The 26983-nt window shown below is 37.5% G+C and overlaps 1 protein-coding gene across 3 annotated transcripts in view; it reads right to left on the bottom strand.

Annotated features, from left to right (window-relative positions):
* The window catches only part of LOC101742268 (dynein heavy chain, cytoplasmic), a 66370-nt gene that overhangs the window by 30484 nt on the left and 8903 nt on the right, over positions 1-26983 (bottom strand). For 2 of the 3 annotated variants that reach the window (XM_038018329.2, XM_062674720.1), the window contains exons 11-62: positions 26717-26824; positions 26035-26140; positions 25507-25706; positions 24723-24858; positions 24530-24636; positions 23964-24127; positions 23520-23625; positions 22906-23061; positions 22393-22572; positions 21065-21208; positions 20469-20614; positions 19615-19764; positions 19419-19511; positions 18771-18985; positions 18179-18305; positions 17984-18086; positions 17640-17862; positions 17090-17237; positions 16905-17010; positions 16587-16796; positions 16317-16463; positions 15768-15940; positions 15450-15617; positions 14546-14711; positions 13929-14114; positions 13633-13815; positions 13370-13492; positions 13015-13174; positions 12796-12929; positions 12595-12718; positions 12171-12411; positions 11722-11836; positions 11126-11321; positions 10697-10785; positions 10126-10173; positions 8936-9045; positions 7093-7218; positions 6527-6704; positions 6173-6282; positions 5941-6058; positions 5540-5697; positions 5179-5305; positions 5011-5100; positions 4763-4922; positions 3895-4082; positions 2492-2618; positions 1572-1720; positions 1026-1219; positions 801-946; positions 596-711; positions 313-504; positions 1-162 (exon numbers count right to left, since the gene is read on the bottom strand). In XM_038018329.2, the coding sequence (XP_037874257.1) occupies positions 1-162; positions 313-504; positions 596-711; positions 801-946; positions 1026-1219; positions 1572-1720; positions 2492-2618; positions 3895-4082; positions 4763-4922; positions 5011-5100; positions 5179-5305; positions 5540-5697; positions 5941-6058; positions 6173-6282; positions 6527-6704; positions 7093-7218; positions 8936-9045; positions 10126-10173; positions 10697-10785; positions 11126-11321; positions 11722-11836; positions 12171-12411; positions 12595-12718; positions 12796-12929; positions 13015-13174; positions 13370-13492; positions 13633-13815; positions 13929-14114; positions 14546-14711; positions 15450-15617; positions 15768-15940; positions 16317-16463; positions 16587-16796; positions 16905-17010; positions 17090-17237; positions 17640-17862; positions 17984-18086; positions 18179-18305; positions 18771-18985; positions 19419-19511; positions 19615-19764; positions 20469-20614; positions 21065-21208; positions 22393-22572; positions 22906-23061; positions 23520-23625; positions 23964-24127; positions 24530-24636; positions 24723-24858; positions 25507-25706; positions 26035-26140; positions 26717-26824 (7632 nt within the window). The remainder of the gene's footprint in view (positions 163-312; positions 505-595; positions 712-800; positions 947-1025; positions 1220-1571; positions 1721-2491; positions 2619-3894; positions 4083-4762; positions 4923-5010; positions 5101-5178; positions 5306-5539; positions 5698-5940; positions 6059-6172; positions 6283-6526; positions 6705-7092; positions 7219-8935; positions 9046-10125; positions 10174-10696; positions 10786-11125; positions 11322-11721; positions 11837-12170; positions 12412-12594; positions 12719-12795; positions 12930-13014; positions 13175-13369; positions 13493-13632; positions 13816-13928; positions 14115-14545; positions 14712-15449; positions 15618-15767; positions 15941-16316; positions 16464-16586; positions 16797-16904; positions 17011-17089; positions 17238-17639; positions 17863-17983; positions 18087-18178; positions 18306-18770; positions 18986-19418; positions 19512-19614; positions 19765-20468; positions 20615-21064; positions 21209-22392; positions 22573-22905; positions 23062-23519; positions 23626-23963; positions 24128-24529; positions 24637-24722; positions 24859-25506; positions 25707-26034; positions 26141-26716; positions 26825-26983) is intronic. The other variant, XM_038018331.2, reaches the window with a different exon arrangement.

Raw genomic sequence — 26983 nt, 5'->3', positions numbered from 1 at the left:
CTCTCCATTAGCGAGTAGCGTGTTCATTCTTTCAAGGAATCCGCTGTCCAGTACGTTAGACTCATCTAATATGAAGGCGACTTTTTCGTCTCTACATCCAGCGCGACGAAGAACCGAGCGAAGGTCTTCGTCGAAGTCAGCACCAGTGTATTTGTTGTGAACCTAAGTACCGAAAAGAGCTCTTAATTATGACATGGAATATTGTGATTGCTCGTCACTGCATCGAGGCGAAATTAAATACATTCGTTTTTGACTCCGTATAGACACGTATGATATATATTATGTACTTATAATTGAACCGTTTAACTTTACCTTGATTTGGAAAATGCTGAGTCCGTTCATCCAAGCGACGAAACGACTCAGAGTTGTCTTTCCCGCTCCGGACACTCCGATGAGTAGCAGATGTCCCTGCGGCTGTCGGAATATACGATCGATACGCAGTACGTGGTCCAGGACTTCATCGAACAACACTAACGGAACGTCTAATTCTTCTTCATAGAACACCTAAATTATAATATTTGGTATTATTATATAAAAACATAAATGTAAAAGAATATTTAGAATTATATTTAATAATTCGTAAGTGAGTTCGTACCTTCAATCTCGCTTTCACGTATTCTCGAAGTTGGTCTCGTAAGACTGGCACATAATCTTTGCTCAACCAATTACTGTAAAGTATTGGACGGGCCAGAGCTTGTTCTCTATTGATACCTAAAACCATGAAATTTCAATAAATCAGTTTTATTAATTATGTTTGAGGACGTACATTTAAATCTACTCGTATTAATTAGGTGTCTCACCGGGGAAGAATCGCATGGCTACAGTATCGATGTTTTCATCCGTCCATTGTCTCTCAACATCATCTACCAAACGATCTTGGAATAGCCGCAGAGCCTCGTGCGCCCACAGCCTTACCAGACCTTCTACAGTCAAATTGTCCAAAGGCCTAAAAATTTAAAACACAAAGCTCAGTAGTTGGTAAATTAAAGCGCGGTTTTCTAGAGATTTTGTTAACGTTTTTTTACCTTATAGCTTCGCATATTCCTCTAACCCATCGGGTCATCTCACGGGGGGAATACACATAGTGCGGCTGCATATCCTGAGTGAATCGTTCTTGAGAAGCGAGGTATAATTTCACCATCGCTTGAGTAAGCGGCTCAGCGTATCCGCGCAGGGCCGGCTGCATACGGAGCATGGCGCGGGTGAACGTGCCGTAGATCTGATTGATAGTTGAAGTGTATTAGCGGAAATATTACTGGTGGTAGGACCTCATGTGAGTCCGCGCGAGTAGGTACCACCACCCATTTCTGCCGTGAAGCAGTAATGCGTTTCGGTTTGAAAGGCGGGGCAGCGGTTGTAACTATACCGAGACCTTAGAACTTATATCTCAAGGTGGGTGGCAGCGTTTACGTTGTAGATGTCCATGGGCTCCGGTAACCACTTAACACCACCAGGTGGGCTGTGAGCTCGTCCACTCATATAAGCAAAACAAAGTATATATATATATATGTTATTAGGTCCGAAGAGATCCAAATAAGCCTCGGTAGACATTTTGAGTGATTTATGCTGACCTGTTCTAGGGACATTTCTCCGGGGTAGTCGACGTAAATAACGGGCACGTGTCTTAATAGACGATGTGAGAGTGGCTTTCTTCCAGGGTCCGTAGGCGGATTGCAAGCTCCAACGAACTGTATGCGCTCCAGATGTACCCAGGAATGGTCTGATGAGAAAGGTGATACTTAAGTACAAATATTCATCAGAAATTATTTAATTTATATATTTTTTAAGAATAAAATAGGAATTTTTAGTACGTACAGTGATTGAAAATGCGTTAATTGGATCTAAAGCTGCCTCTCATACTTAGCAAGTAAAATAGCTTTACACAACACTATATTCAGATACTAGCTGACCCGGCAGACTCCGTAGTGCCTCAATCGATAAATAAAATACCTAAACTTTTGTATAAAATAAACTTAAAACAAACAAATGGAATCCGTCCGACGGGGGACACATCAAAGGAAAAACAAAATTGTTATTTTTATTTAATTCCAAGCATTTTCATATTTATCTACCTTTTAAACCTTCTCTGGACTTCCCCAAATAATTTAAGACCAAAATTAGCGAAATCGGTTCAGCTGTTCTCGGGCGAGACTAACGAACAGCAATTCATTTTTATATATGAGTCGACTAGTATCAAAGCCGGCAATGTGACTTTTGGACAATTACTAGTAAATCAGAAAAACGAATTATTGACTTTGTATTCCATTGGCAGTCACAAAACTCTTCTGAACTGAATAACAGGTTAAGTATTAACCTTTATTTAATGCAGGTTTTGAACCGTATTCTTTGAAGGAGACAATTATATTCAAATCAATCTGTATTGACATATCAATAACATTTTTTTGTCCAAATGCACAGATTGCCACCTTTGATAATAGACGACTCATATATAGATAAAGATATAAAGCTAAAGATTGTTTAAAACGCTTACCGCTTGCTCGATAGAAGCCCTTGTGTTCAAGAAGTTGACGCAAGAAAGAAATGACTCGCTGGGTACCGTATTGATCCATGTCAGGTAAGTTAATTTCATCACAAAACAAAACCAACCATTTTCCGAGCTGAAATAGAAGTTTATAGAGTTTGTTTGAAGTGAAATAGAGTTTTTTTTTTAGTATCTGTTATCTAAACGTTGTCTATGTGTTCATCAGTATTTTTCAAGTATCAACTATCATGATTTTATTTGCTATAATGACATTGTGATTTTTTTTATTTGTGTAGAACTTTATTATTATTATTTTGTCATGGTGAAATAATCAGCAATTTATACGCCTTGAGCTCAATTTGGACTTTGGCGGTTATGGGAGTTTTTAGACATAAATAATTAATTAGCGATTGAAAGTGCTTGTTCTTGTTATAACGTTATTTCTACAAAGTATCTCATTCTTTAAATCGAAAATCATTAACGTTGGAAGTGGTCGGTGCTTGATTGCAGGGTCACCAGTGCCGGGCGGCACAATAAGGTGTCAGTAATAGGGTAGACAGTTTATTCCCTATCTCACACAGTATATTTAAAAGAAGGAGACAGTACGGAGAACAGAAGGCACTATGTATGTTTACTGGTGGTAGGACCTCTTGTGAGTCTGCACGGGTAGGTACCACCACCCTGTCTATTTCTGCCGTCAAGCAGTAATGCGTTTCGGTTTGAAGGGTGGGGCAGCCGTTGTAACTATACTGAGACTTTACAACTTATATCTCAAGGTGTGTGGTGCATTTACGTTGTAGATGTCTATGGGCTCCAGTAACCACTTAACACCAGGTGGGTTGTGAGCTCGTCAACACATCTAAGCAATAAAAAAAAAACAAAAAAAAATGTACACTACATTAACTATATCACGTCCGAAATAGGCAGGTTACCAACCCGTGCGAGCCCGCAACAGTTTTTTTTAAGTGATTTTATGACCTGGTAACTAAGACCTTTAAGTCATGTCTTATTTTAATTTATATTCTTATTTTTATGAAAAATGATAATATGGAGTGAAATCAAATGAAAAATGATTAATTTGAGACATTAATCAACTGGGATGAAATTAAATTAAATGAGATGATATGGGATGAAATATAATCTTAGTAAAATGGTGGTCATTTACTAAGATTTTTTCAGTGGACTTTTTGGAGGATCCCGAGAAGTTGCGTCCAGCGGCTTTGTTTCATTTTCCCACATTTGTGCAATTTCACAGATATTAAACAGTTAATAAACCATCGTTATTACACATTTAAACCTGAAGAAACACTAAATAGACAAAATAAAACAAATCACACAACTTCACTCCTCGCGTTCCCGCCAAAAAGTCGCCCGCAACAGTAAAATAGTTTGCATACAGATAAAGTGTGTACCTGCACCGGAGCAAGCACAACGCCGTTCGGAGTCTTCCTGTACTCGCAGTAGTGATCGAATGTTTTCAGCAGCAGCTCCGGTGTCGTGGCGGACGAGAAGTTCAACCCCACCACCTCCATGTCGGGCAGCGCTCGGAGCGCAGAGAACAGGGTCATTGTCTTCCCGGAGCCGGGGGGACCGCACAGAACTACGTATTGTGTTTATTGATCACTACGAGTATGCTGCAGTGTCACTAGCATTCCATTTCGAAATTCAAAATTAAGACGCATTTATTTTTTAATTAAAAAAAAATACTATTCAAGCTTTTCATAGAATATTATAGAGAAGGAATTAATTTAACGGCTTAAAAAAAGTACTCTGAAAATTATAATAGTATCTTATTATAAACACTATTACTAAATATATGATACGTATATGCCACGCAGTCATTCCAGGATCTGTTTTTGAGAAATATTAGATTTTGAAGTGAAATTTCCTTAGAACCGTTGTGATTTCAAACTCGATTGAACGAAACAATAAGTCCATAGAGACATAAACACATAAATGTATAGGATTCAGCCAGCGAGAGAGAGAGAGATAGAACACATTATACGTGAAGTTAAAATATTAATTCACAGAGGGCGCTACCTCATACTATAAGAGATGATTAACAATTATTTAGTAATGACAAAATTTTACATATACTTAGTCATTTAGGAAAATTGTATTTTAATTTTTGAACTTAACTAAACTTCTACCACGTGTGAATTGCACAAATGTTTTTTTTGTTTTAAAGACATTCATTTTTTTGAGCTTTTTTACGTTAAAATATCGAAGACTTTTTAAAGTTTTCATAAGATTAATATTACATCTTTAATTTTTACACACCCAAAGGTTTATGTTCGGCAAGCCAAGTATAAAGCAAGGCTTCGTGACGCACTGTGTCCAAGGTAGGAACGACAACGTCAGGTGCAGCAACTTTGTGAGTTTCAACTTCGATTTGTGGTACTTTCGCGGACCACGGAACCCATTCTCCGGTCACGCTAACCTGCGTGTACGTCACAAAACAAATTATTATTTTCACATCTTCACATTTATAATGGAATATCGATTAAAATTTGGTTATAATACTTTACCTCAAAATCGATAATGTGTTGATTGGGTCCGCAATTGGGTAGCAGCATTGTGCTGGCTGATCGTATGAAATCACCGAGTTCATTGCGATCCTATAAAATTTGCAACATTAAGAAAAATGTTAGATCACTAACTAAAATTTTTATCAATCAATGTGATTTTTTACATACCTTCAATTTCGCGTCACCAGCAAATGACCATAGTAAAGAATATACCAGCCATTTCGGTATGTAGGCTTCTAATTGCTCGTTTGTGATGGGGAAGTCCGGATGTTGTCGATTGTATCCCAGTATATTCCTGAAGTACACAATTCCAGTTATGTCTAATGTTCCATATACGATGAATTACGCGCGACACCCATTTGTCAAGTTTTTTTCCTCTCCAATTTAACGCAAATAGACCAACATTGTGTTGATGCTCACGTCGATTGAGCGGTAGATTGAGTATCATCAGCTTCGACTATCGGCTTTAATTCGTCATTGTTGACTTTAGTTAGTTGTAAAATATGAATATGTTATTGAAGTTTATTACCTAACACCTCGATTAAGCATAGAGTGCAGCGAAGACAGAGCTCGATGCCGAGTGAAGTCCATTATGTGATCGAGGGATGCAGCTCTTTCGAGACATTTGACCACGAGACCGTCGCCAAAGAAAAGTGGTTGTAGTATAGCCGCCACGTCACGCTGCGTCTGAAAGATCACCACAATTAGCTCAGTTTCATAAATAACATTATATTATCCAATGTACATTCAAGGAGACCAATTCCATTTCTAATAATAATAATAAAATATATCTCGTTAGGGTCAGTGTTAGCAACACTCCGGTTTGAGCCCCGTGAGCTCACCTACACGCCAAGGAGCAGCTGAAATAGCCGCTCAAGGCTATCAGCATAGGTAAAAAAAAAAGTATTTGTTGTGGAATCTTATACTTACTTGTAAAGCGGGTGACAGGATATTTTCAGTGACATTCTGTTCACTACCGGGTGTAGGTGCAGCCATGACAATACTGAACGAATCCTCCTCACCATCTTCCAAAGGAATATTTTTCAATCTAAAAACATTTTATTCCTTTAGTATTTAGAAAAAGATATTCTAAGTTACTAATTTTTTTTCAATGTTTTATTAACTTTATCTGTAACTAAAATTGAAATAAAAAGTTAGAAACCTCATCAGATAATTTTCGAAGATCATCTCAGTTGTAAGGACGTCTTGCGAGAACCAAACCATACCGCAACGAGACACTGTAGCAAGCGTTGCGTATTTCAAGTCTTGTACCTATAAAAATTATTGTAATAAAATAAAACGTCCAAAAAGTTACTATTAGTCTTACAAGTTAATCCCAATTTCTTCTTCTTTTCGCCTGCATATTAATATTTGTTTAATTTACCTACAATGGAACTATGTCCTTGATTGACACTCGGAGTTAATAATAATTTATTTTTACATTAATAAATTTTCAAAAGCTTTCAAATCAGATACCAACAACTAAAGAGAGTTTTGGACAAGAAAAACATTTTACCTCAAACATGATTCTGACATTCGGAGGCAGCGATAGACGTTCACCGTTTGGCAGAGTGAGGAGCTTGTTGTCGTCCAGTACAGAGTTCAAGTTCTCGACCCACTCGGGATCGACGTCACCGTCGAATATAATCCATTGGCGTTTGTTGATCTCACCTCGTACGTTATCAATTATTTTCCTTTAACAATAAAGAGGTAATTTTATATCAGACGAGGTACGAAGGTATTGTATGATTGATACAAATGATTTTAATACAATTTTAGACTAAGCTTTTAGACTAAATTTAAAACAATTTTAGACTAAACATTTACTGGTGCCGGACATCTTGTGAGTCCGCGCGGGTAGATACCACCGCCCTGCCTATTTCGGCCGTGAAGCAGTAATGCGTTTTGGTTTGAAGGGCGGGGCAGCCGTTGTAACTATATTGAGACCTTAGAACTTATATCTCAAGGTGGGGGGCGCATTTACGTTGTAGATGTCTATGGGCTCCAGTAACCACTTAACACCAGGTGGGCTGTGAGCTCGTCGACCCATCTAAGCAATAATAAAAAAAAACTATCGTTTACCTTAATATATGTGTGAAGAGACCATCAGTCCATTCACGTGTGTTTGGATCGAGAACACCATATAAAGTTTCCTTTGACATCGCTTTTGGATCGATCACGTGGGCAACACCTTCAACGCCTTCAAATCTGTTTTAAAAACAACAACATCAAACGTTTAATAAAATATAAGTCTCCTATTCGTTACTATAAAATCACATACATAACGTTTGGTAACTATTTGTTCCTCTACTTATTTGCTGGTAGCCTAAGGGGCTATCACAGCTACACGCGTACGTGGTACCAACTTATATAAAAGAGAATGTATGTGCGTGTATCAAAAACTCGAGAACTGTTGCCCCAATTAAAATGAAACTTTGCACACATATAAATACATATAAACTTCGATCAACAATAGTAACTAGATTTCGGGTCGGTGCATAAAATCCGTCTCGTCAAATAACAGCGCACTTGAAATGTGAGCTCTTATTTTGTTTAGTTCACTTCAAACACAGCCAATGTCAACCCGTCTCACAATACCGCAATATGTATTCAAAAGTTGCAAAAATAAGGCCCGAAAAAGCAATTTAACGGCCGGTGTATCTTACTTTCGGTAAGTACATGAAGTATAAACTATATTGTAAGCTTTAAACTTATAAATAATATTAAATTTTGAACAAAATTACCGATTTTTAACCACCGCTACAAATGTTGGCCAAGGCTCGGCCAACACATGGACAAACTTTTGCTTAACAGAACAGTAAATGCATGGAGTAGATTTGTGTTGTAATAATTTTTTAAAATTTGTTAGCAGCACTTCAAAATTAGTTGGTTAAAATTGGTTAACGCTGCTTTTGTGTCTGTTTGTTGGACTCTCATTAGATACTTAGCTTTCCATTTTTATTTTAGCTTTCCTAGCAATCACGTGTGCAGAATGGATCTCGATTGTCGCCAGAGAAACAAGAGATGACTTTTATAAGCCAGCTAAGAACTCCGCTTATTGACACTGGACATCTTTGCCTTCCGTGCTCACGGCTACTGAAATGTGGCCGAAATATTGTAATAGAAATACCACGCTTGAAACCGTTTAAACGTTGTTTTATTATGTGCACTGGTCGCGAAAACTTAAAAATATATATTACACAAAAACGTAACGCTAATAAAATAATAAGTAATGTATAGATACTAACAAACATACATTTCCAAAACATAAAAAGTAAACAACTAAACTTTTACTTTAATTCATTAATAAATTATTTTAGTGTTAAGCGCGACCCCCTTACCTCCTGTAGTAAATAGAAATCGGCATTTCAAGAAGCAAAAATAAATAAAGCAAAACGATGTTAGTTCTCAGAGCAATTAAGGGAAAAGTTACTTTATTTGTTGCACCTTAAGATTGATTTAACATTAAAAGTTGTTTAAAATATGTCTTTTTATTGGTAAGTGACAGGAGTAATTTATTGCTTTGCTCGTTTTATGTGACGAATGATCGTAAGTATTAGATAATGTTTTGGAGATTTGTGACTTTATTACTAGGTGCCATAGTTGTTATTAGTTTGAAAGTAAAAGTGTTTCAAAACTTTTTTCTCCGTTTGTTAGTAAACGAATGTAGCTATATAAGTATATATTCACGCGGACAGTTTTTGCTTTAATTTTGTACGTATCCCTTTATCTAGTTACTATTGTTGATCGAAGCATATAAAGGATGACATGAGCACTCCGACGAGCATAGTTACGTTAGTGGCGGATAGGTGGCGCTGGTGGCAGTCATTTTTTCTTTTTTTGAACCTTAGGACGAATTGATACGAAATCTACATAATAATATTTAAAAGAGAATAAGTTTGTGAATAATGTTTGAAAGCTTTACCTCTCCAAAGCTTTAAGTAGTACCCGCCATGCGGTAGATTTACCGCTGCCCGATGGCCCGACCATCATCAAGCCATGATTTAGCTTGCAGATTTGGTATAGTTGCAGTACCTGTACATTGATTATTATTAGGAAAAATAAGCGTCGGTGTTTTTTTTCAAGATTGTATTACAGAATATTTGTTATTGGATATGACGCTTATAGATTTTATTTTTCATCCACCTTTTCTTGTGTAATTTGTATTCCATAGCATGACATCGGTAAGTCAACCGATGTCATTTATAACTTACGATGAGAAAAAGTAGAACTAAAAATAGACAAGCAAAATTCAAACTGGGATTTTTAAATTAATTCTCAATAATCTCAATTAGTATCTATTTATAATAGTGAAATTTTCTTCTCCATTTATGAATACTCAACTTGTTCTACTAGTAGAACTAACAGTTTTTGTCCTGTTACAGAACAGAACCAAAGAGGAAGTTCATTCAACGACACTTTCCCGAAAACAAATATTGATAGTGTAAAGAAAAAAAAAACATTGTAAAGTTCAACAAGGATCAGGAATATATGAAGTTTAATGGACATAAACATTTTCAGACATATCCAGTCATGTGCATGGAGGGCGTGATATAGCGATAGTAGGACTTGAATGGAAGACTTTCGTGAATGAAAATAATTATTTTCGTTTATGTTTTAATATAAAGTTACTTAACAAAAAGCATTAAGGGCAGATTGACTGGTTATTTGTGATTAATAAAAATGTATAACTAAAAATATGTTGAGAGACCAACAAGTTATAATCCATTCAAATTTTATTCTGGTATTGAGGCAAAAGGATCCGAGAGAAAACATCCTCTACACAAAATCTTAATGCTTAAGACTCATCTGTATCAGTCGATATAAATTATTTCATATTATACAGATGAATGTTAATTTAAGTAAGTTGGTTTTAAAATGCGATACCAGTCAACTGCCCTATTGAGACTGTTCAGGAATGCTGCTATTCTCACGGAAGAAGGATCACAAATACTTTCACCTAATCCAACATTACAGTCAAAAGCAGTTAAAACACGAGAAAATACCGACAAAAGCGTGTGTTTAGAAAATCATATATGAGTGGTGATGGCGACACACAGAGACGTGAGCACAAACATGGAGTGAGAGAGCGTCCCACACCGGCCGGTCACTGACCTTGTCGATCCACGTGCTGAGAAGCGCTCGCGACGATTCGCTGCGCCTCTACGTGCCGTTAGCGGGTTAGCATGGAAACGCATACGCATTCACACTCACATACTAACGTATTATGGTAACGATATCATATTTTATTGTGTAGAGATTGCATTTAGGAATTATTACATTTGATTAAATATAAAGTCTTCAATGATATTTGAGCGAGGGACAAACGTAATAAATCGCATAAATATTTGTTTAATGCAGTCACTACATAATTATAATGATAAGCAAAACGTTAAATTAGTTATGGTTATTTCGACATGAGTATTCTTTTGTACGAGATGTTCACAATAATTAAATATTTACCGTCACCATATTATTTCGTTGAATTTTGATGGAATGCCGTGTAAATCGTCAAATACAAGTGCATGTATGTTCATGTTTAGAGATGTGAACGACGAGTCACTCATGAATAAATATTGTCAATAATAATATTTGTGTCATAGCTGTTAACTCCTCAACCAATTTTTATGTTTATTTTAACTATAATAGTTCAATACATATTTATCTCAATAGAAAGTAAACACACCTTGTCCATCCAAGTGGAGCCTTGTTCGTCAGCTTCACCACAAACCAAAAATTCTTCAGCGCAAACTGCCCGAATTTCGTTCTTCAAACCTGAAAGAAATTAATATAACATTTATTAGATAATTCAAAAAAAGTGAATTATGTTAGAAGGTGTATTTGTCTGAGGATATTTTTTTTTTTTGCTTAGATGGGTAGACGATCTCCCAGCCCACCTGGTGTTAAGTGGTTACTTGAGCCCATAGACATCTACAACGTAAATGCGCCACGCATCCTGAGATATAAGTTCTAAGGTCTCAAGTATAGTTACAACGGCTGCCCCACCCTTCGAACCGAAACGCACTACTGCTTCACAGCAGAAATAGGTTGGGTGGTGGTACCTACTCACAAGAGGCCCTACCACCAGTAACAAGGAGGATGATTTAAAAATTACCAGTCATTTCGGCTCTAGTGTACCCCACATTTGGGAATACGTCGTTAAGCAGTGAGAAAAGCAATGGAATATCCTCTGCTACCAGTTTCGGGACCATTGTCTCGCAGACAGATTGAATTAGAATATCTTGTTCGGGCAGCGATTCTGCAATAGATGCTTCGTCGGGCACTTCTTGTCCTCGTTCAGCTAATGTCTCCTGCAAACACAAAATGTATATCATTTAGGTCATTTGTAGACTTTTAGCGGGAGGCAGAGGCTTTGCTCTGCCCCTGGCATTGCTGAAGTCCATGGGCGACGGTAACCACTTAACATCAGGTGGGCCGCGTGCTCATCTGCCTACAAGGGCAATAAAAAAAAAGACTGATAATAAGTTAACATAGTTATACTTTGTACTTTATGCCAGCACGATATGCAGTCTCCCCGCATCGTTTGGGGACGTCAGAGTAAGAAATCACTGACATTGATGGTACATAATTATAAAAAAATTAAGTGGAGATATTTTAAATTATTGAATACCCTGAATGATGCAAGGTTACTGTAAGCATCAGTAGTTGCGAGGCACGTTTCTCACTCTGATTTTGCAATATGAAGCTCACCTTTATCTTCTGTATGCGATCACGTTTCACATTACCAGCAGATACAAGCACTGACTTGAGTGCTCGCAAACCGAAATCGTAGTGAGATTGGTTCGACAGTTGTTCATCACACAGTCTGAAAGTTAACATTTATTTAAGACATAGAAATTTCTTTAGAATTATAAGCAATTTAAAAAAAGAAAAACTGGTGGTTTTACTCGTGATAGGACCTCTTGTAAGTCCGCGCGGGTAGGTACTACCAACCTGCCTATTTCTGCCGTGAAGCAGTAATGCATTTCTATTTGAAGGGTAGGGCAGCCGTTGTAACTATACTGAGATCTTAGAACTTATATCTCAAAGTGGATGGCGCATTTACGTTGTAGATGTCTATGGGCTCCAGTAACCACTTAATACCAGGTGGGCTGTGAGCTCGTCCACCTATCTAAGCAATAAAAAAAAAAAGGGCTTACTTAAAGAATGGTACAATTTTGCAGGCCAGCTTCTCAGCAGTTCGGAATCCCTGACTGAACAACATGACTTCGGCGATGAGTTGCCTGTCCGGGGTCGTCATAGCCAAGCTTCGGAATAGCTTCTTCAAATTATCGGGCAAGTTTGAGCGTCCAGCGTAACCAGGGTTCATGGTAATGAAGATCGCCATGTCTTGCGATACGCGGACTTGTTTACCTACCAGCTCCACTGTAATCGATTTACCTGAAAGAATTGTTGCGTTATTAATAAGGATAATTTAAAGTTTATAAAATTATGTGACTAATGTATAGATAATGATAGGAAACTAGGTTTTATTTTTTTTATTATCTAACTTATAAGAATTTTATTTTAAATTAAAGTGGGAGTAAAGCAAGAGTTATTGTTGAAATTCATGTTATTAATTACTAGTATTGTCCCCTTCTTGGTGGCTTTTGAGAGCCTCCTGGATTGTCTGAACTTGTTGAGATACAGCAGACAGCATTCTTTCTTCGAGACGATTGAATTCGTCGAAACAACCCCAGGCACCGACCTGTTTAACAAAATTTCGTGTTTGTACTCTATTTAAAAATACACGTCAAGGCCACTTAGTCTTATAAGAAAATTCACCTGGCATAGACCGACGAAGATACGGCCCATGGCCTGGAAGTCGAAGGTTTCATCGCAGTTGAAGACCAACACGAAGCGACCGAGTTGATTACCCAAAGCTTTTACAGACTCCGTTTTACCGGTACCAGCCGGCCCTATTGACAAAGGAAAAACAAAATGAATAGTTAGGCTTGAGTTTTATACTTTATTGTTTACCTCAATATTTGTTTTTGTACGTACCAAAAGGTGATCCACCCAGGCGAGCTTCCAGCGCTTGCGTCATGGTGAGATAGCATCGATCCGTCAACGGAGTTTGTACTAGACGATCTTGAACACCCAAATATTCAAAGCCATACAGGAATTTAGCGTTGGCCATATGTATTGTCAGTTGTTGCAGCACCTGTAAAAGATAATTTGTTAAATATTTTTTCAAAATTTGCATATCCGATCCGGTGGTGGATTTAGTGAAGTACTGCTTTTACTAGGGCAGATGTTAGTTAAGTCCCAGGCTGTGCTCAGCGAGATTTTACTAGCAATAAGTATGGAATATTTTTAATTTATGGTGCCAAATATAAATAACAAAAAATTAACTTACGTCGTTATTCCTTGGATCGAAATAGAAACGCATCTCGTACAGCCAATCAAACGAGCGCGGGCTGTTCACGCCCGAAGCGATCAGACGACGAGTCACCGTACGCTTGTGAACGAATTCGTTGATCTGTTAACAAAACAGGTATTAGGGAATTGATTTTCTTATAATATTGCTACTTATAAAATAAGTTGTGCAATATTTTATTGAAAGTAAATTGAAATCAATCATTAATCTGTAGTGTTCTGTTTTAGTGTCTATTTTCTCACCAAATGTTCAAGTTTCCTTCTTCTAAGCGGGGGTTGTTCTTGCAAAACAGAGTCAGCAAGTATGTTCAGCATATTTTCAACATGAGCCAGTACGCGTTTCAATCCATCTCCGCCCCCATTAACGAGCGCTGCCTCTACATCCTCGGACCAGAGGATCTGAGCCGCTAGCACAACTATTTGAGCCTAAATAAAAAAGTTCCGGTTAAAGCCCATAAAAATGTGTATTTAAAATAAAAAAAATGTATATCTTTATGATTGTAATCGATACTTAAACATCATAAATTTTATAGGCACACCTGATACTTATCACACCATTCGATAAACTTCAGAGGGTCGACATTGCCGTCTTTGAATTGTTTGACATCGCCAACCGCGTCCTTCAGTCTGCAAGCTAACGTGACTCGCATTTCACGCTCAACCATCGACAACCATGAGTTGATTTTTGGATTTTCTATTGTTGAAACAGGGGCTGTGAAGTAAACCTGAAAAAAGTTTTTAGAAATTAATATAGCCTGTATTGCAAAGCGACGGAACCGTTGCCGCTGTTGGTTCTTCTCTCTTACGGAGTGGACTGGGTAACAGCGATAGCTTTGTGGTATCACCGGAGGCAGCTGGCAGCTCAGTTAGCTTATAAGATATCTAGGATGTATTACTGTCGGTGGTACCGGTAGATTATTAGTGGGTATCTCTATTGTAGCATTGAATTTTTTGCATTGAATCATAGAATTGTGTTTCTGTGACTCAGTTATGTAATGATTTCCCACTGGCAATAAACAAGTATGATCAATTAAAATTGACCGCTTGTTATTTAAAAGAGTTTTTGGAAATTAATTATTAGCCTTTCGTATTAAAATTTTGTTGTCAACCGAAAAATATAAGATTAACATAAAATCTTTGATGTTGAAAACGGTACCTCTTCTCCTTCCCTTGAAGCGATTCCGTTGATGATGGTATTGTCTTCGTTTAGAATAATAGCTGAAACCCCAGCAAACATTTTCTTAAAGTGTTTCTGTAGACGCGCTATGTTCTTGCTGTTACCAATGATCTCGAGGAGATCTTCATCACCCACGAAATAGAATCTAAAATAAACATTACGGGGCACAGCATTAGTTTATTTATTAAATTTCGTATAATTTGTTATTACAGTCAAAACCGTTTACTGCGACATCGTTTAGAACAACATGCCGGTTATAACAACCTAGAACAAAGGTCCCGGCTGAATGCTATATGACCGCCTTATTAAAAACATTGCTTTATACGACATTGCTTATAACGACAAACCTCATAAAACGACCACATTTAACTAATATTTCGGAGAATTAGATCTGTTAGAACGACCGGTTAAGCTGTGTTGTAAACAATTTGAATAGGTATTCACATTTGTCTTCAATGGCTATTAAAATCAGGAAAGAAATCAATAGGATTTAGTTTAGTGTAGGGTCTTTTCTAATTCTTAGAAACAAAACACGTGCATGCTGTAGAGTCAAAGTCCGCTTCTTCATATCTCTTCAGTTACTTTTTTACTTATCTATACACAAGACGCACCAAAACTTTGTGGAGTTATTCGTGAAATTTTCAAAATGTCGCTAAGAAAAAGAAAACAAATTAATATTGAAGAAAAATCGCGTATTATGTAAATATATTTTTCCAATAATTCCTTATCGATTTGTTTGTACTTGCACGATACACATTAAACATCACCGGTTGTTACGACTATCGGTTTTTACGACTGAATATGAGCAGTCCCTTCGATGTCGTTATAACAGATTTTGACTGTATTTCCATTAAATTTGATAATTTTCGCAGGAGGTAATTACCGAGGAAAGCTGCTTCTCTCCCGCTCCAGATATTCACCGAGCGCCTTTTGTATTTTTCCCAATAAATCAGCCAAACGTTCTAAAGATCTTTGAACACCAGGAATATTCAACACGTCCATGACCATGGGAGACTTGGAAACTTTTTTCATCAAGCCAAGGAATTCGGAGCTGAAATTATTTTTAATTAAAAATTAAATTATTTTTCACTTACACCATAAATCAGAAGCATTTTTGTTTTAGACATTTTTTTTGTTTAATTAATGATTCCTATATACAATTGTGATGCATGTACTGAAAAAAGCGAAATTAGTCCTATACCTAATGCTCTGGAAACGACTTGTTTCAACGGGTAGCAAAGTCTTGATGTCAGCAGATCCACTGAAGATACCTTCCAGATACACCCATCGCCGTTGTACGTCGATCCATACGTCAAATAGAGCGTTAATACGATTTAGTTTCTCCTCCCAAGTAAGAGCTTCTTCTTCAAACACCTGTAGGCAAAGAAGGCATTAAGAACATGTCGTCGTTGTCAAACCAAAATCTGCTATGTACACTTTTTGAGATTTTTACTTTTTGGCCTTTTCGTATAGTTCACAGCTCTATCTATCATATAAAAAAAACTGTTATATGTCTATAGCTTTAATATTTATCTGTAGCTTTCATTTGATATAGTTCTTAAAAATTCGTCTTCATATAAAATTTTTTACGAAAATCTTTTTCCTCGTTAGTTCGAAATAATTTTTGCACTAGCAGATTTTGGTTTGACAGCAACGATGTGTGTATACTCATGAATGATGTAGTAAACATTTACCACCCCTATTAATTTGTGAATTTTCTATTGTACAAATCAGGATTTGATTTGCTTACCTTATAATAGGGAGAAAGTTTCATTGCAGCAACACTGTTGATGTGCTCCTTTACTTTGTTAAAGAGATCATCCCATCCACGAATAATCTTGCATTTATTCTGATAGTTAATCAGATCTAACTCGTAGCTCTGCCACGACTCACGGACCTATTTAACAAATTACAACAATGAAAATTGTTCACAACTTTGGGATATCGAAAATTCAACTTTAGTTTTTGGAAACAATTATACAAGTTTCTTTTATATGTTACAAAAATCCCTGCAATTTACCTGTTTCAAGAATTCTTCAAGTGCCATTTCTCCTTGAGCGACAAGAACGACATCTTTAACTGTATGTTCGTTGTGGAGAAGATCAGCATCCCACACTTGTCCTAGAGTCAGTTCGGATAAAGACCAATCCACTTTGAGAGCTCGGCACAGTTGACGCCAATGACGTTCTTTAAGAGCATCCGATTTTAATTCCACAATTAACATGTTGACCTGCAAATTTGATGATTGACAAGATTTGTTTACGCCTGGGTTGTTAACAAGAATAAATTACCAGGACTTTTTAGTTTTAAAGAGTTGTAAAATTGGTACTAAATCTACCTTGGTATAAGACTGAAGTAATTTCCGAACGAATTCATAGCTGTCGTACATACGCAGACGAGCTGGCAGTTCTTTCAGCTCATTCAGCATAGCCTCCAGCTGTTGCCTGAAACAGTACATTAAATCGTTATATTACGTCATAGAATACTCAATCTCCCTCGTATCCCATTATGTTAAAAACATGCCTGAGTTTTCTGGGCTGTACGGAAAGCCAAGGTTTCTCTCTGATATCATCAATTTGTGTCCAGATTTTGCTGAGCGATGACCACACGCCTCGTAGATCTTGCAGTTCCTCAAGTACGACCGTCATGCGTTCGTTATTAATCGAGCTTCCTGTGAACAAAAATAAATGTGTAATGGAGACTATTAATTTGGCAATCTGGAGTTGAATTTATTTGGCAACTAGCTGTACCCGTCCGCTTCGCTGGGTATTTCAAATATTATTTCTCACCTCCAATAAAGATTCTCATCATTAACGCCCCCGTAACTGGTGTAGGGAGTCCAGCACTTACATAAATATTAGCCTATCCATTAAGTACATGTATTTTCTACATGGATACTAAGTTTCAAGTCAATCGGATGCATGGTTCAGTAGTTATAACGAAACATACGTAAAAACCACTGTTGATTTATATATTAGTATACATGCAACTAATACTAGCGAATGAATTTCCAAAAAAGTTGACTAAAAATTGTTTTCATAATCATAAGTATAGTAATGTGAATACAACTGACCAGTATCGTGCAGCTCCAGAGCTTCTTTAGCTTTAGCGACATTATCTCTTTCGTCCTTCAGCCTGGTGTACCTAGTTTCCATAGCCTGTAGTCTCGACAGCGCATCTTCAGGCCGGGTGGATCCGTCTGTCGGCTTATTGCGTTCCCATTCGGTGAGGAACTCCAGAGTGCGGGTTTCAACAGCTTTGTCTTCAGCTACGATCTTTTGTTGTAGTGATGCAACCTAAGAAAAAACATGAACTTTGTTGTTTCAGTAGGCATGTAAAAATTATTCGTTCAATAAGTTTTTAACATTTAAAGTTTCTTTTACATAGTAAGCACTAGGTAAGACATTAAAAAAATACCTGGGTCTGTATAGAAGAATCCTTTCTACGCATTATCTCATTGAATGCACTCCATTCTCCATCGATATTGTCGACGTGGAGCCATTGAGCTGGGAATTGGAATCTAAAAATTAAATATTACGACATTTTTATTTATTATATATATTAGTCAGTTTTATTAGATGACTATATTAAAATTTGCAAGTAAAATAATACCGTTGCCGTTCTAGAATACGTTGGGCTTCCCTGTAAATATCGACTTGCTTTTCCCAAGCCAAGACTTCTCTCTTCAACTGTTGCACGTAGGTAATGAGAGACACTGCGTCACTAGTAGATGCCGCTTCTATAATTTTACAAAGCATTGTGTCAGTTGATTTGAGTTTGCCACAACAATAAGCAAAACAAGATGTGTGGTGTCGTGGGACACCGTATAGGAACGAAGTTCCTTATTTTTAAAAATATTAATTTTAAGTTCTATTCGAGGTATAAAGAAAATAAAACTGGAGGTTTCGCAACAACCCACGGTCATTCGGTAACGTGCGAACTTATTATGGTACGCTTCATTCACGGTTGTTTGCATAAGAGTTGGTGTATTGCGCAAACGAACGCTCTGAGATTGTTGTCAATGAATGATAAAAAAATATGTTATTTTTTGTACGTTATTACAAAGTTAAGTCGTACACTGTGTGCATTACTAATAAAAATCTTACGTTACGAACGTTTTTTCCCGGTTAGGGTACCCCTCCGCGTCGTCCCACAAGGAACTTCGTTCCAATAAACTACCTATATATTTAAGAAGCGTACTTACCGATAGTCTGTTGTTCTAGTTGGCTACGCGACTTGGAGAGTTTGGAGTGGAACTGGACCATTTCCCCGCCGAGCAGTGCCCCGAACTTGCCGAGCACCTCCTTGTGCCAGGCGTCGTACTTGAGAGCCACCTTGCTCTGCACGCGGGCGAAGTCGATAACCACCGGCCCGTATTCACGCCGAGTGTCGGATGTGTCGAACGTGGTACGAGATTTCCTGGCAGAAAAAATCTAGGTCAAGTTCGCTCAACTTCGTGATAAATTCTTTGAGTGATAACAGAATCATACAGTGGAGTAACTAAACAACAGTAAGAAGAAATATCTGATCTGAAATCAGAAAATTATTAGTGTTTTCATTTTCTGTTAGATAGAAAGTAATATATTGGTAAATCAAGTCAATCCGCAATAAAACTGCTACTCTATCTACAAAATCGATACAAGCGTCATTGCAAGAAAGGGATAGAGCATTTCCTTTTGATGTTGATCAACAGCATTAAATACACCCGACTCCAATTATTTGTTCAACAGACGCATTATAATGCATTATTCACTAGGCCTATTGGCTTAAAGACATGTAATTAGTAGACTACCTATTAGTTCATTCGTTTTACACACAGAATATGTCCAAGATTAGCAGTCGAGTAACTTACTTGATGTCATTCAAACACTTAATCCACAAAGTGATATCTTCCCCGAGACGTCCATACAAGCTTTCCGGTTGTAAGTCCCAAAGGGCTTGATAACTGTAACAATACACGATTTAGCAATTCCAGTCACAGTGGCGGTTGAAACTCAGATAATACAGGTTTTAATTATTTTTTGTATCCAGAGATTAAAGACACTAACCGCAGCCATTCGTCGACGTATTCGCGAACTTCAAATATCTTCTTTTCAATCGCATCGTAAGCTTTTTCGAGGGGTGCGGATCCTCCAGGAAGCTTGGTCAGTAGGTTCCTGTAGGTGGCTGTTTGAGCTCGAGCAACTCCAACTTGGTACCTTTGAATAGGAGAAACGAAAAAAAAAGCATTAGCTATAAAGAAATATAATTAGTGTTTAAATTACAAGTATTATTTTTAAAGTTACTTTGCCCCAATTTCATTTATAATCTATATATTAATACGTGAAGGAAAAACTTTGTATCCCTTTTTACGAAAATTGCGGGGACGTAGGAGTATGAAATTTCCCACACTTATAGAGAATATAGAGAATGAGTGCAGAATGTTAATATTTTTTTAAATTATGCCTAAAAAATACATTAAATCAATAAAAAAAACATTACACACACCACCATGTATTTGACGCACACACGTATGCATACTAATTATTTATTGTCAAACTTTTGTTCTTGACGTCAGTGGTCAAATTGAGAATAGATTAAATGTCTTTATTAATATTTTTCTATAGTGTAGTCTTGGCGAAATTTGTGATTATAGTAGTATAATAGTCTTTGAAAATAGAATCATAACAGTGTACAAACTTTCAATTTAAATTAATTAAAGTCGAATTTCGACTACTGCGGGACCACTAGTGTTAATTATTAGTTAATATCCTGTCAAATGGAAAAAAAGGATTGCAAAAAAAACGAATTTACTATAAAATTGTTTTCTTTAGATCCAAATATTTATATTAGTGGATGCAGTTTCAATTTCATGTAAGAAGTTTGATCAAAATATTTGTGCTGTACATTTTTATTACCGTACCTGGTGCTCTGCAGTCTGTGCAGGCTGGTGACGATGGCCTGCCACGCAAACATCTGCCTCATCAGTTGGAAGCGAGCTTCTTCCAAAGACGGGAATAAATACATTTGTTGATTCGTAATGCGCACCTCGTGGACCACGCGGGCGATCTGCCATAATTAATATAGTATTATTGGCTACGTTTATATGTCTCAGTTAATTGTAAATTACATTATCCATTTAAAATCTAAAACTTATATGTTAAAGTATTAAAATGATTTTACTTCGACATTTTGGTTTTTTTATTATCAGTAGTTTGAGTTTGTTGAATGTAATTATAAAATACTAGCTGTACCCGTCCGCTTCGCTGGGCATTTAAAATTAACATTATTGTTTCTCACCCCCACAAAGATTCTCATCATTAACGCCCCCGCAACTGGTGCAGGGAGTTCAACACTCATATAAATATTAGCCTATCCATTAAGTACATGTATTTTCTACATGGATACCAAGTTTCAAGTCAATCGGATGCATGGTTCAGCAGTTATAACGGAACATCCGTAAAAACCACTGTAGATTTATATATTAGTATAGATTACTTCTTTATTACAATAAAGTACCTGGGGTTCGCCTCCGGGTTTGTGGGTAGGTTCAGCAGGAGAATAAGTATCCATCGATAGGTCAAGCTCATGGCTCTTCCCTAGCAAGGCGCCAGTCCAGGCTTCGACACCGGCCTGCAGACGGGCTGCGAGACTCTTTTCAACCTAAACAATAATCACGATTATGAATATAGATATTTTAAAAACTCAAATGGTAAGATGAATATTGTAACACAAAATTAAATCGTGTTTTTAATTTTATAGACTAATATTAATGATATAATATTATTAATTAATCGTGCAAATGTTCTAAGATTGAGTGGGGCGCTGGGATTAGAGGTTGTAGACGAATTCTTGTATTTCGGGTCCTGCATCAGCAACAAAGGCTCATGTGAAACTGACGTGCGCCGACGTATCGGAATGGGTAAAAGTGCGATGTCTCAGCTACAGAAGATCTGGAAGAATAGAGGGATAGGCCTGAAAACTAAAACCAGACTGGTGCGGACTCTTGTTTTCTCTATCTTCTTGTATGGAGCTGAGACATGGACGTTGAAAGCAGCAGACCGAATGCGCATCGATGCTTTCGAAATGTGGTGTTGGAGACGCATGCTAAGAATTCCGTGGACAGCCTTCCGGACTAACGTGTCGATGTTGAAGCAACTGGGCATCAAAATCAGACTGTCTACTGTATGTCTGAAGCGGATCCTCGAATATTTTGGTCACATTGCGAGGAAAGACAGCGATAACCTGGAAAAACTTATGATCAAAGGGAAAGTTGAAGGCAACAGATCTAGAGGCCGCAGCCATACTCGTTGGTCCGATCAGATCCGCACCGCTTTGGACAGTACAGTGTACAGCGCGCTGCATGACGCCGTGGACAGAGGAAAGTGGAAAAAGATCCTAAGATTGATGGCTCATGGGTGATGGTGGTCACGACCCTCAGACATGAGGAACACGACTCGAGGAGGAGGATAAAGCTGAAGAGTTTGTTTGTTTGAACGTACTAATCTCAGGAACTACTGGTCCGAATTGAATAATTCTTTCAGTGTTATACAGCCCATTTATCGAGGAAGGCTATAATATAACATCACGCTAAGACCAGTACAGAATGTTGCAAAATCTTTTTTTTTCCTTTTTGAGGGCTTCCGCTGCGTGCGCTGCGGAAGCGGTTGAAGTTTCGCTAAAATAATGTATGAGAGAATATGTCTATATGTTAAGGTTGCCTCACTATAACGTTTTTTATGCTGACCAAATTTGTTCTACATTAAAGCATTATTTGTGAACTATTGAACGCGGACCAAGTCGCGAGCAAAAGCTAGTTTTATCAATAAATCGTTTTTCATAAATACCTCTTCGTCTAAGCGTTGCACCCATAGATGCAAGTTGCTGTACTGCCTCAAGGACAGATCGTCGATGGCGCGCTGCAGGCGACTCAAAATGTCGGCCAGGCTTTGAGCCGAGTATGGGCAGGTCTCGAGCGATCTCACATCCACCGAGATTTGTTCTTCGACCGCAAGTAAATCTTCAACCTGTTAGTCAATTGAGGTGAGATTTTGGTAGTTAATTTTAATCTAAAAAGCTAATTTTAAAAACCTTTTTTACTGGTGGTAGGACCTCTTGTGAGTCCGCACGGCTAGGTACCACCACCCTGTCTATCTCTGCCGTGAAGGAGTAATGCGATTCGGTTTGAAGGGTGGGGGCAGCCGTTGTAACTATACTGAGACCTTAGAATTTATATCTCAAGGTGGGTGTCGCATTTACGCTGTAGATGTCTATGGGCTCCAGTAACCACTTAACACCAGGTGGGCTGTGAGCTCGTCCACCCATATAAGCAATAATAAAAAAACATTCTTTTGACTTACTTTCTCTTGGAATAGTAGCACGACTTCACTCAATTTCTGTACATATGGATCAAGTTTGTAGGATTCCCATACGAGAGCCATGCCTTCGGACACCTGGTTGAGAACGTCGCGCCTCAGACCAGCCACCAGCGGGATGATGGATGCCTTATCACGAATCTAAAAAAGTACATCGGCTGTTAAATTTAGATCATAAAATCAATGCAGAATCGACAAGGACACATGCACTGTACGGGTTAATATTTTCCTATCCTAGATGAATATGAGATACGATGCATATTTACGACAAAGTAACGGTACATATCTAATTTCTAGAGTAACTGATAAAATGGCACTAAAACATTTTGTAAAGGCGTAAATGCTCCCTATATGAAGATGCGCCAAAAACTGAAATAAAAGCGAACACAAGTCCACAATGTTTCACTAAACATGCATTCTACTATACCCAACTACCTTAGTATGATTCCTATTATTTAGCTGCGTAAACAAAACGTGTACGTGTTAGTGATTTCACATATTTCTCTTCTAAAAAAAAATCAAGTCACCTCATATTTGAACTACTGAAACAACATTGAGAATTCGTTGCGGTTATATAATCCTTTTTTTTGTGTACGTACCTTTTCGAGAGTGCGCTCGTAAGTGCGTACACTTTCAATCAATGAAATGGCGAACGGGTACAGTTGATTAGCTTGATGAGCCTTGTTCACAATGGCTAACGGCACTCTAAAACAAAGAGACGAGAATAAGGGCTGATTCAGACAATTCCCCAACACGACCGGATGCGAACACTTGGAAAGAACAGTCTCGGCGAGTATAAACCAACATTTTCGTAACTCCACACGATCATCTCTTAAAATTGCTACCTTCATTCACCTCCCAGTGAATAGGTAGGGAAAAAATCAACACTGAAAGCTATAATATTATTATTTGCACTTATTTTTCTCGCCTGTTCGTGTTTGAGAAAAATAACAATGTAATCCAACCGTAAAATATAACATAGGTTTTTTTAACTGCAACAACAGTGTTTTTTAAAAAGTTTAACCTTTTTGTTTTTGACTTACCTGAACCCTAGGTTCTTTAAATTACGCACTTCCTTGTATAGAGTGATGATTTCCGGCAGAAAGTTAACTTTCAGTTTGAGGATTGTGCCAGTCTTGCTGGACCGGGCACGCACTGAGTCGATCGCGAAGATTCGTCCCGATACACCCAGGTTACGTTGTTGAACCTAGAATAAACATTATAAAATAAAAAATCTTATACCTTTAAACGAGCAATTCTTGTATATTAATATATACATAATCTGAATCTCGGAAACGGCTCCAACGATTTTCATAAAATTTAGTATACAAGGAATTTCGGGGGCGATAAATCGATCTAGCTACGATTTATTTTCAGAAAATGTTGTTTTATTCGTGTTTTCAATAATCAACTCTTCCCGACATTTATTGGCGTATAATAATACTATTTTTCGTAATTAATTTTAAACCGCTTTAAAGACACAACAAGATGGCGTTATCAAAAAAAAAAACAGAGCAAAGCTCGGTCATCATCTAGTGGATTATTATTCATGGGAACTAATTTCATTACAATTTTGTAGTATTTTAAAATAATGCTCTTTTTACGCTACCTTACGAGCCCAATCGTCGAATACTTCTTGAGTATCTAATTTCAGTCGGAAACTGTCACCGTCTGCCTTCAACTTCTGCCCTTCAATATGATTTTCCCAGCCTTTACCTACAAAATGCAATGCAACATATGAAAAAATTACAGGAAACATAATAAAAAATAATACAACAATTTAATATAGTCATCTAATATACCAAGAACATCTTCAACTCTTTTTAAATAAGCAGTGAGCTGGTGATCAATCTGCTTCGCCCAAATGATGGAGCCGGCGACGGGAGGCAGATCTCGTACCGTCGAAATACTACTGCACTTCGATTGTGGATATTGTACCTATGAAAATGATTAGGTAAATAAATAATTTGGAGAAGGCATTTATGCGACACTACTTCTCAAATAACAAATCAACAGATACAATAAAAAAGTTACAAGGCTCTGTGGCCAGAATTTGATTTGGCCTGTGAACAGCATATAACATATTGATAATTTAAAATTTGAATTATATGGATATTCGGCGGTAAGTGTTTAACAATTGATCTTTTGACAACTCTTTCGATATCAGAGCGTGTGCTTTACAAAAAAATACTATTTACAGTGACATTTACATTCGAACGATATCGGTCTACCGAGTATCGAAACTAAGTGAACCCACAATCATGAGTTTTATATATAACTAGCTGTACCCGTCCGCTTCGCTGGGCATTTAAAATTAACATTATTGTTTCTCACCCCCAAAAAGATTCTCATCATTAACGCCCCCGCAACTGGTGTAGCGAGTCCAACACATATAAATATTAGCCTATCCATTATGTACATGTATTTTCTACATGGATACCAAGTTTCAAGTCAATCGGATGCATGGTTCGGTAGTTATAACGGAACATCCGTAAAAACCACTGTAGATTTATATATTAGTATAGATAACAAGCTTTTGATCTATTCGCAATGTTTTATTATTAGACTTCGTCAAATATTACGTACTTTAAACTTCTCATGTAAGGCCTCAATATCGTCTTTGACCCGCTGTATAAGCTGCGTCTGGTACTCGCGGATGGCGCCGCGGATGTGCGGGCGCACGAACAACGCGTTGAAGCGAGAGAATATACGAAACATTTCGTTTGCGTTCTTAGCTGTTCCCAGCTGGTCGCGGAGGTGGGCCGTGATGCGAGTCTCGACGCGGTCTGCGAACCCAAAAAAACCGGTTTGTTATTCATATTCTTACTGGTGGTAGGACCTCTTGTGAGTCCGCGCGGGTAGGTAACACCACCCCGCCTATTTCTGCCGTGCAGCAGTAATGCGTTCCGGTTTGAAGGGTAGGGCAGCTGTTGTAACTATACTTGAGACCTCAGAACTTATATCTCAAGGTGGGTGGCGCATTTACGTTGTAGATGTCTATGGGTTCCAGTAACCACTTAACACCGGGTGGGCTGTGAGCTCGTCCACCCATCTAAACAATAAAAAAAAAATCTTAAAATTCGCCAAAAATTTGGTACATGTTGTTTGACATACCGATTCTGTCTTCATAGCGTCCCACGGCAGCTTCCCAAGCGTCGCAACCTTCGCGGGTGATATCTAAGCAATCGACTTCTTTCACATTCTCATATGCGAGGTTCACCTATAATATTACAGTTTCGTAGTAAATGTACAAAATTATAATTCAAATACCTTATTTACTTAACCCATATGAGTCAGTATTTATGGGAGTTAATTTTTGCACAAATTTTTATTTAATCATATATTAATACGTGAAGTAAAAACTTTGTACCCCTTTTTACGAAAATTGCGCGGACGGAGGAGTATGGAATTTCCCACACTTATAGACATACAGACGAGGAGTGCACAATGCTAATATTTTTTTTAATTATGCATAAAACATACATTATATCAATAAAAAAAGCATTACACACACTACCGTGTATTTGACACAACACATACATAAAAATATACTCTTTGTTTACTGTCAATTGGGAAACTTTTGTTATTGTTTGTCTGTGGTCGAATTGAGAATAGATTAATATTGTTTGTCTTTAATATTATTGATCTATAGTGCAGTTTTGGCGAATACTGTGATTATATTATCGAATTATAATAGTGTTTGACAATAGAACCATAATAATGTTTAAACTTATAATTTCAATTAATTATAGTTGAATTTCGACTACTGCGGGGTCACTAGTATTCAGAAATTTACCTCGGCAATGGCGTTAGCATCAGCAGCATCCATGGGCAGAGAGTGAGGCTGCGCGGGTTCGCCTGAAGCACCCGTCTCTGCAGTCACTACAGCGCGTGGACGCAGAACCTAATAAATAACAGTTAATTATTAAATAGATTTATTTTGGGTACCAAACTTAAATATCGTTTGGTCGAAATGTTATTATTTATGTATGTATCTTATGACGTGTAAACAGTTTCTGTACGCAATAAAATCGTGGACTCAAAGGTCTCAGTTCAGACCAAT

The sequence above is a fragment of the Bombyx mori genome, chromosome 21, assembly GCF_030269925.1.
Source record: "Bombyx mori chromosome 21, ASM3026992v2".
In the NCBI taxonomy this organism is placed as follows: Eukaryota; Metazoa; Arthropoda; class Insecta; order Lepidoptera; family Bombycidae; genus Bombyx; species Bombyx mori.
Note: the sequence above shows the minus strand (reverse complement) of the source record. Positions and strands in the feature narration are given on the sequence as shown.